The sequence below is a fragment of the Solea senegalensis genome, linkage group LG1 (assembly GCF_019176455.1).
Source record: "Solea senegalensis isolate Sse05_10M linkage group LG1, IFAPA_SoseM_1, whole genome shotgun sequence".
Lineage (NCBI taxonomy): Eukaryota > Metazoa > Chordata > Actinopteri > Pleuronectiformes > Soleidae > Solea > Solea senegalensis.
Window position 1 is genome coordinate 15,667,012 of NC_058021.1, and position 10,210 is coordinate 15,677,221.

At 40.6% G+C, this 10,210-nt stretch overlaps 1 protein-coding gene across 1 annotated transcript; it reads left to right on the plus strand.

The window, feature by feature from the left end:
* The first annotated feature begins 2,549 nt into the window (after positions 1–2,549).
* On the plus strand, positions 2,550–8,517 carry thoc1 (THO complex 1). The gene is made up of 21 exons (XM_044044652.1): positions 2,550–2,636; positions 2,864–2,937; positions 3,522–3,579; positions 3,680–3,749; positions 4,273–4,391; positions 4,485–4,533; positions 4,614–4,709; positions 4,806–4,888; positions 5,010–5,083; positions 5,174–5,282; positions 5,374–5,508; positions 6,225–6,325; positions 6,419–6,485; positions 6,737–6,787; positions 6,894–6,964; positions 7,090–7,185; positions 7,291–7,356; positions 7,441–7,524; positions 7,649–7,796; positions 7,889–7,973; positions 8,094–8,517. Exons 1-21 carry the CDS (start codon positions 2,577–2,579, stop codon positions 8,369–8,371), a joined length of 1,974 nt encoding a protein of 657 aa, XP_043900587.1. The 5' UTR covers positions 2,550–2,576; the 3' UTR covers positions 8,372–8,517.
* The last annotated feature ends 1,693 nt before the right edge of the window (positions 8,518–10,210 follow it).

The window sequence follows — 10,210 nt, forward strand, 5'->3', positions numbered from 1 at the left end:
ACTCAATTTTCAGGTTGCACTGTTGTCCCACATATGCTAACATGGTGCATTCAATAGCAACACCATATTTGCACAAATCTGTGGGTAAAACGGTCCCTCACAAATACAGTATTTACTCCACTTTTAATATAATTTGCCATAAGAAGAACTGAAGAACATAAAGTAACTATTTGAAGAAAAACAGGCTCTTCTTAAAGGAAAATATTATTAATAGACGCCAGGGTTTTTGTTGTCAGTCGATTTATATTCCACGTTCTGTAACAGTATAGTATATACACCCTGCAACCTGCAGCAAAACAGGTAGAAGGACTTGAAGACTAATTGCATTTAGCCATAATCTTAACGCCACCACGAGCCCTCTTCACCCCCTCTTCACATACTGACTGATACTGGGCCCTTATCTGCAACCCGAGAGTTACTGCAACGCTCACTCCCTTTTTGCTTCTCATCTGTTTTTGGCAAAGGTTCAGTAAATGCAGTGCTAAAGGAGGGAGTTGTGGGGGGTTGGGGTTACCGTTAGATATCAGTTGAACTGTGTTGCAGACTCTGCGTATTGGTACTAATGTGTCAATCAAAATAACGTTTTTCACTTCCCCTTTTTACAACCACAGTGATCTCATGGACGTCGTGACAATGACTTCTCTGCTCTGCTTACGTGATTGTACCGGCCTACATTTTTGCAGCCGTCGTGTTTTTCTCATGACGGCATCAGCACAACACCTTCACATTCAGTTACCAGCATTTGCAACTGCATGGCTATAAACACTTGTCAGTGGGTGCAGAGGGTGAATGATCCAACTGCTACAAACTACTCCAGAGGTCCTGACCCGTGAAACTGCTGGTATACACAGATCAAAACAGGCCGAAGTGTTCACATTGGTTCTGTCAAAGCTAAAGCCACAGCCCATGATTTATATGTAAACCAAGGGCTCATCCCTCCACCTGAATCCAAAACAAGGATTTAGAAAACTGCAGTCACTCTCAACAGATTAATAGGTTGTTTTTAATACACAGACTAAGATTGGGCAACAACTGCACATGGCTGCACCCAGTTCAGCTGTGGCTACACTGGCTCCCATTAGCCACGGACAATTGTATGCATTGTACAGTATGTGTTTGTATGTATTGCCTATAGTTACATATAATAGTCATTATATTTTATCTCTACATGGTGAACCAGTTAGATGCACACTCGACTGGGGTATAATTCTCAATAAAAGTCTATCTGTCGGCCCAACCAACCTACAGATTGGCCTACCAACCATCCATCATCCACCCACCCACCAATACTGACTTGTTTAACTACCTAACAATATGAATGTTATAAATACGCTTCATGATTTATGGCAATGATGAATGTTTGTTTAATTAATCCCGAAATCTATATCACAAAAACTAGCATGGTGACATTTAACCAATTTAGTACGAGCATAGACCTTGAACTTCAGTGGTCAAAAAAGAAATCACAGATTGGACCTTTAATGGCTGAAGTCAGAGTGTGATGCCTCATTGGTTTTTATGGGAGGTATGACAAATCTTAGACTTAAACCAGGTCCTCAGATATGAGGTTCTGCCTCATTGGGGCCATGTTTTGGTCTCCATGGAGACTAACAATGTTTGTTTATGCCAGAGAAGGTCCTACAGAGTAATAGTACACACAGCACACATCCTTAAACCATTAGCAACACAAATTGTGTAACACTGCCCCCCTCTGGTGATGGACGAATTTGGATTTCGGCCTGCTCATCCTAGATATGACAGACACGTTTTGAGTTTAAAAGGTTCAATGTTTTTGAATCTGTAACTGTTTCTGGAATGTTTTTTTTTTTAGTTTTACAGTTACAATTATTATTATTATTATTATTATTTATTTTTATTTTTTAAATAATATGATGAGCTCTTTGACTGATCAAATAATTGTATTGCATATTCATGGTATCACCCCTCCATTCTGCTATTCAACAGAAATGATGAACATGAATCATGCATGTCGTTTCCAGAAGCAAGACACTTGTAGAAGGAAGCCCGACAAAAAACGACAACATCATCACTTACTTTTGTTTATTTATGTTCAATTTACATAATTATAAGCTCATCTCCATGTCCTGAGAAGGCTCTACAAATCTATTCAGCATTTTGTGTTGTATTATTTCTTGGTTAGGGTTAGAAATCTACAATAATGGTTTATTACAATACATGTCCTCTGCTTCTTTTAAATTTCATATTCTGCTCTATGTTTGGGGTTCTGCTAAATGCCTTTGATGCTCTTTCATGAACAATGTATTTGCAAGTGATGACAAAGGGTCACCGTTTTTCAAGGTTTTGTGAACATTCATATCCTGAATGGCTTTTGGGTTAATCGCTTCTTAGTGTTTTTAAAATGAACTGTTGGATTAACTGTTTCTTCCAGGCGTTTACATTTATGAATATGACACTTTCCATAGACAATGAATTATAAAACTAAGTCTCGTCTAAAATCACGCCCTTCAGAATCACCTTCTTTCCTGAGTGCTCCTGAACGCACCACTCGTAACGGTGGAAGAAACCGGAAACAGTTTGGTGGCAGATCCGGTTGCATGTGTGCAAATATGTCGCCGTCCTTATTTAATTTTGTAGAGGCTAAAGACAAATTCACGGTATGAAATCGCTTTATTGGGTTTATTTATTAAATAAAACTCGTTGTTGTATACAATGCCAATTAATTTAAAGCATAGCTGGAGGAAGAGTGTGTTGCTGTGACTTGATGTTTGTTATCTTTTTGTTACAACAAGAGGTAGCAGAAGCTAACTAAGCTACAGCAACGCTTTTTTTAAACGCTGTTTTCTCTTAAATGTTTTATTCTCTCTCGCTCATGTATCTCCAGGCTTCTGCCAGATCTGCCCTGACTGGAAAGAGTGGCAAACATTTGTTAAATGTTTTTAACCAGATCACCGGCAAGTAAGTCATGTTCATTTATCCTCTGTATTTACCAGTGTTGTAATTTAAAAGTACAAATAAGTTACTCTACTTGAGTACAAAATCCAAGTATCTGTAGTTTACTTTGTTATGGTAAATGGTGTGTGTTAAAATTTTTTCAAATGTTGATGACCATTCAAAGCTGCTTTACACTACAGTTTGGCTATTCACCCATTCACTCACTCATTCGTGCAGCGCATTTTCATCACACAGGAGGAACGTGTGGTTATGTGTCTCAAGGAAATCAAACCTTCAAGTTCAGAGACAACTCGCTTTTCCACTGAGCTACTGTCACTCAATTCTAATCCATTTTTTAATACCTTTACTTCTAAAACTTGATTATACTTTAAGATTACTCTTGATACTTAAGCACAGTACATTTCATATACTTGAAATCTTTAACTTCAGTAATATTGAAGAAAGTAACCAACTTCTACCAAAATAATTTTGTGTTAAGATAATTGTACTGTTTCTCAATTATCCCTTTTAGTTACTTTATACAAGACCGCTATACACAGGTAATGTTATAAGTCCTGCATGTTCAGTCATCTTGGTTTTTGTTACAGTGAGTCAGAAAAGAAAACCACACTTGACCAGGCCCTGCGGGGTGTTCTCGGTGATCAGGTATGTTATGTTCATCTTATTAAATCAATCTGATTTCACATGAATCATGAAAACCCTGAAGTGATTTTTTTTGTTTGCTTGCTTGTTTGTGTGTGTGCAGATTGAGCAGAAGACGTGCTGTGATGATTACCTGTCTCTCATCTACCTGAGTATTGATGCTGTTAAAGAGGGTAAGTTATCCATAGATCACCAGTCTTGTACTTATTGTACTTAAGTATCAAAATTAATTTTTCTGACATTAAATGTCCTTAAGTTTTAGAAGTAAAAGTAAAAAGTGAGCGATGGTAGCTCAGTGGTAGAGCAAGTCGTTGTGGGTTTGATTCCTGGCTCCCGCTAGTCTGTGTCCTTGGGCAAGACACTTGACGCCAAATTGACCGCTCCTGGCGGCTGTGCCAGTAGTGTGTGTATGGGCATAAAGATGTGTGTATTGGTGTAAAAGTAAGTGCACTGTGTTTTATATCAGATCATGGCGACCCCCTGTGTAGATTATGAGAGTTGCAAATGTGTCATGTTGTAATCCTCACTCCACTGTAACTCTGTGCATTCTCTTACATTATAATGGCAAACAAAATTGATGGTCTCAGGCAAAGTGACTGAACTAATTTGAGTTCTCTACAAAGTTTCCTTCCGACTGTGTTACGTTATATTATGATGTCTAAGCTTTTGTCGCACCCTTTCCCTCCCTCCACACAGGCATCTGCTCTGCTACAACACCTTTCATTTTGCTGGGGGACGTACTGGACTGCCTTCCTCTCGACCAGTGTGACAAAATATTCTCTTTCGTAGAGGATAATGTCTCCACCTGGAAGTCGGTAAATAAGCTACATTCTCTCGGTAAAAGCAGTTGAAGTATTTGTCAAATGCAATTTCAATCATTTGATTCCTGTGTTCTCTCCTTTTCTTAGAATTCCTTCTACACTGCTGGAAAGAACTACCTGTTGAGGATGTGTAATGGTAAATATATATCACCATATCACCCTTGTTCATGAAGATTTTTATGAATAAAGATTTAACGCATGTCTCCGCCTGTGTAGATCTTTTGAGAAGACTTTCCAAATCCCAAAATACAGTATTTTGTGGGAGAATCCAGCTTTTTTTGGCACGTCTCTTCCCTCTGTCCGAGAAATCTGGTAAGAACAACAGCATCTTCAAGCCATCTTTAAATCAATACAATACATTTTAAAATAAACAGTTCATGGTGTGAACATGTTCTCCATTTTGTCCAGGTCTCAATCTCCAGAGCCAGTTTAATCTTGACAATATAACAGTGTTCAATAAGAATGAACAAGAGACTACTTTCAGCCAGAAGGTAAAGTTTCAATACAATACTGACAATACTTGAGAAGAATTTTTTTTAAATGAATCTCAACAAATTTCAAGTTAAGTGAAAATTTTAAGTGAAATCATATTATATGGTTCCTTGTTTATAGCCTGCAGAAGAAAAGGAGGATGGTATGGAGGTGGAGGAAGGAGAAATGGGCGAGGATGACGCTCCTGCACCATGGTGAGTTCAACTATCTCTAAAATACACTTTTTACTTTGGCTTGTCCCTGATGTTTGGTTAATTAAAATGGATTCACACTTTATTTTCCAGCTCCATTCCGATTGATTACAACTTGTACAGGAAGTTCTGGACCCTGCAGGACTACTTCAGAAACCCTGTGCAGTGTTATGATAAATTCTCCTGGATGACGTTTCTTAAGGTAAATGCCTGATTTATTTATTTATTTTTAAACTCCCTCACTCTTCAGTTGACGACTCACTCCCCATGTTGACTCCTTTTGTCCCACTCAGTTCTCAGATGAGACCTTGGCAGTGTTCAAGAGCTATAAACTGGATGACACGCAGGCCTCTAAGAGGAAACTAGAGGAGCTGAGAGCATCTGGAGGAGAACATGTCTACTTTGCCAAGTTCCTCACAAGCGAGAAGGTATAATTAGGTTTCTTGAGAAAAACCTTGAGAAAAGTTTGTAGTTTTTGCTGCACTATTCAGATTTGACACCTGAGCAACTAGTTTACTTTTAAATTGTAATTTCATTCTTCTAAACAGCCCCATGCTTTAATTTTGTTATGCCTTCGCACCAGCAAGGGCAGCCAGAGGCAGTTTATTTTTGAATTTACATATCAAGTTCTCATGAACATTTTATGTGAGCAAACAATTCAAATTTACTAGTTTACTTAACAAGGGTTTTGACCATAACTCAATAATTCATGCACCACCAATGACAAACTTTCACTCAAACATTCAGTAGGATAATAGCATGGTATTATATTGTATATCTTTACGTGTCACAGATCAAATTTCCTATAATAGTAACTTCAAAAACACTTTTTTTAGCCACTGTTTCTACGATATTACTTGCAACTTGATTGCAATTCAAGTTCATTGTTAAGATGTTTGCAAGTTGATGGTGAACGTGTGAGTCAAATGTCATTGAACTGACAGTTGTACATTCAACAAAAACATAAATCTTTATGCCAGAGATGAGACTTTGACAATATTCATTCTTGCACAGTGTCTATATCGTTGTTTACTATTTATTATTGTATCCGTATTGAATCTATTCATTTGTATTTACTGTCAAAAAAGGATAGCGTCTCACATACGTGTGTTTAACGTTCCCTCGTCCATTCTTCTCTCCGCAGCTGATGGATTTGCAGCTCAGTGACAGTAATTTCAGACGACACATTCTTCTTCAGTACCTCATTCTCTTCCAGTACTTGAGTGGTCAGGTCAAGTTCAAAAGGTCAGTTATGTCAATGAAGGAAATCTAAACAAAACAAAAAAAGAAGACATTTATCAGTTAGTTCTTATTTTGTTTCTCTTTGTTCTTATGCAGCTCCAATTGTGTCCTGAATGATGATCAGACTACATGGATAGAAGAAACGACTAAACTGGTCTATCAGGTCGGTCCTTATTGTCCTACATCACGCATATTGGTATCTACTGTAATCAATGAACAAACCTCAATGTCTTCTTTTCCCAAATCGTTATAGACTTATTGTAAATAAAGGGTCAGTGCACTGAAATTAAGAAAATGTTCTTAGTTTGTTGTGGAGGAAACTGTTTTTCCTGATAACTGATATCTTTGATAGAGGGTTGTGTCTGTTTTCCTTTCCTTTCTAAAACTGACCTTGTGTTGATCTGATTGTTGTAGCTGCTGAGGGAGATCCCCCCTGATGGAGACAAGTTTGCCACCATGGTTGAGGTAAGCCAGGTTCTGGCAGTGCTCGTATTACCTGAGGCTTGACTTACTGCACATGCGATCTATTATGTGACGTTGTAGTGATGTTGGGGACATTTTGTTTTGACAGCACATCCTCAACACGGAGGACAACTGGAACGCCTGGAAGAACGAGGGATGCCCAAGTTTTGTGAAAGAGAGGTAGAGCAAGCCTAGTAAAAGATCACATTACATTGCTAAGTAAAATGTGGGGTGTCCACTTCAAGTCAGTCAGGGACAATCAAGTCAAAATGACATTTTGCACTTCCTCGTTCACTGTTTGACAGGGCGGTAGACGACAAACCAAAAAGACCCACCAGGAAAAGACAAGCGCCAGAGGATTTCCTCGGAAAAGGGCCAGACCGCAAGATCTTCATGGGAAAGTATGTGAAGTAACCCTGACTGAGTGCGGCAGAGGAGAGAGATGTCTTTGTTTTACTAAAATCTCAGCGATACTTCATTAATTTTAAGCACCTGTGTTTTGTTAGTGATGAGTTGACTCGACTCTGGAACCTGAACCACGACAACATGGAAGCCTGCAAGTCAGACAGCAGGTCAGTGGTTTGTGAATCTTGGTGATTTTTAATTCATTTGTCTGTTGGTTTGTTTTTTATTAATCCAATAATTTTTTTTTTCAGAGAGTTCATGCCATCGCTGGATGAATTCTTTGCAGAAGCCATTGAACAGGCTGACCCCGTAAACATGGTGGAGGACGAGTACAAGTGAGTTTGGAGTCGTGTCTCCTGTCCGCACTTTTGAAAGCAAGAGCAACATTCAAATAAATTGAGAATGACTTTATGTTTAGTCGTTTTCAGTTGTCTGATTTCTCCCTGTAAATCCACGCAGAGTCGTACGAAACCCAAACTACGGCTGGCGCGCTCTCAGGCTGCTTTCCAGAAGAAGTCCACACTTCTTTCAACCAACTAACCAGAAGTTTAAGAGCCTGGCAGACTACCTTGATAGCATGGTCAGCAAATTGGCCAAAGAACTGCCGGTGAGGACTTACTTTCACAAAGACAACAAAAGGAAAAAAACTGTATTAGCACTATTGGGTATTATTCTGACTTCTTTGTTCCCTCTGTGCAGAAGGACATCCCCTCTGAAGAGATCAAGACGGGAGAAGATGATGACGATGACAATGGAGACAATCTCCTCAAAGACAGCAATGACAGTGAGTTCAGATTTTTACTTATCTCACAAAGATGCTTCAGTAATAATCAGGCTCACAGCTCCATTTTAACCTCTGGACCGAAAACAAATGTCTGTATTTTTGACGTCATCTTCTCTCCAGGTCCGAGCATACAGAGCAAGATGGTGACTAACCAGCAGATGGACGATGTGGCAGCTAAACTCGGAGCTCAGTGGAAGACGCTGGCCTCCCATTGGGAGATGAAGGCAGCAGAGCTGCGGGAGATCGAAACGGACAGTGAGGATGTTGACATGCAGGCCAAACTGCTGCTCGTGGCCTGGCAGGACAGAGAGGGAACACAAGCTACTGTGGAGAGCCTGGTGACAGCTCTAAATGCTGTTGGCTTCTCCCAGATTGCAGACAGCCTCAGTGAGGCTTAATGTAGACCATGTACTTGCATTACCTCCCTTATATTGTTGCATCGTTTTTGTACCAAAAGCAAATGGAGACTAAAGGTTTTTTTGTATGTTGTTGAAGTTTAAATCTGTTTTCACTGTAGGAAAGCTAATAAATGCTTTTTTTCTAATAATTAGACCATGCAGTGTCACCTTCTCACATGTGAATTTCACACAACAAAACATCCATCCATTTTCTGGATGCTATATCCTCCACAGCAGGGTCGCAGGGGGTGCTATGGCAATCTCAGCTGACGTAGGGCGATAAGCAAGGTTACACCCCTGACAGTTCACCAGTCCATTACAGGGACACAGAGACAAACAACCATTCACTCTCACACCTACGGCCAATTTACCTAATCCCCATATTGCATGTTTTTTTGGACGGGGAGGAAGCTGGAGAAAACCCACACACGGAGAACATGCAAAGTCCATGCTGAGGTTCTTGTTCTGACCACGTCTCAAACCTGGGGTCTTGCTGCAAAGGCAAGAGTGCTAACTACTACACCAACAACACCACAAGGAACACAACTGGGGCAAAGCATTAAAGAGGCCATATCATGGTCCTGTCTCACTTATATGCGAGATATGGAGGTGTACTTACAAACATGAAGTCGTTTTTATGGTCAAAAACGTCCTTGTCGCTACAAACGAGCCGATATGTCTCATCACTGACACTCATCAGCCGCGCTGTTTCAGACCAAAACCACACCTGCAGAACACGGGCTGTCTGGTGATTGGCCAGCCAAGGAGAGCTTTCCCACCGTCTTGTGATTGGCCAGTTACCTGGAAGTGACGTAATTGGTACGTCAGCTCTCAGACCCGCAGCTCCCCCTCTGGAAAGGCGGATGCACTGCTAGCAATGAGTAATGACGTCCTCAGGACCCTTTGCTGTAATCCATTTGGTCCGGAGTCTGACCCAGAGTCAGAAGACACTGTGACAAGTGAACCACCTCCATCGCAAAGACTGCTGCAGGATGCCTGTAGCTTGGACAATGTTGTGGTTACCGAGATGATAAACACACATGCAAATGAAACACGAGTGTAGCGTGTAGCTTAGCCTGTAGCCGGCGATCGCTAATGCTAAACGACAAAACAAGCACACAAACAGTTTATGGTTTGTAAAAAAATGTAATATACGTATTGTTGGCTCGGCTCCTTTTAGGTGAAATTTGGTGCCGTGTCCTGCTTTGTATTGCTACTTTCAACCATAGAAGAACTACTCTGGTTGTAGCGGCTGAACGTATTGGTTGTACGGAGCTCAGCCGCTACAACCAGAGTAGTTCTTCTATGGTTGAAAGCACGTCACTGGATGTGCCCGGACTAGGAGGCGCTGCTGTTTACAGGAGTGGTGAAATTCGCCAGTGACGTTATTAGTCAGCGGAAGTACCGTTCCGCTTCATAGAGCTCAGGAAAACAATCAAACCCTGCACTCAGCAGTGGCTGAACTGATTGTTATGAACTTTTAAAGGTGACATAGAATGCTTGTATCACACATATATGTTAGTTATGGAGGTCTACTTACATATATGAACTTGTTTTCATGATTAAAAACCTCCTAATCACTGCAAACGAGCTGATCAAACTATCTCCTCACTGACGCTCTGTTTCAGACCAAAACCACACCCCTAGAATGTGGACTGTGTTGTGATTGGCCAGCCAACGAGAGCTTTCCCACTGTCCTGTGATTGGCCAGGTACCTGGAAGTGACGTAATAGATAGGCCAGCTCTCAGATACACAGCTCCCCCTTCTGGCACGGTGGATGCTCTGCATCTCAGCAGCTACAACGAGAGTAGTTCTTCTTCTTCTTCTGCGGTTGAATG

Coding starts and splice junctions, on each gene's coding strand:
- thoc1 (XM_044044652.1), top strand. CDS start 2,577: ATGTGTGCAAATATGTCGCCGTCCTTATTTAATTTTGTAGAGGCTAAA. Junction 5,283..5,373: donor CCTGGATGACGTTTCTTAAG/GTAAATGCCTGA, acceptor TGTCCCACTCAG/TTCTCAGATGAGACCTTGGC. Junction 6,965..7,089: donor CCAAGTTTTGTGAAAGAGAG/GTAGAGCAAGCC, acceptor ACTGTTTGACAG/GGCGGTAGACGACAAACCAA.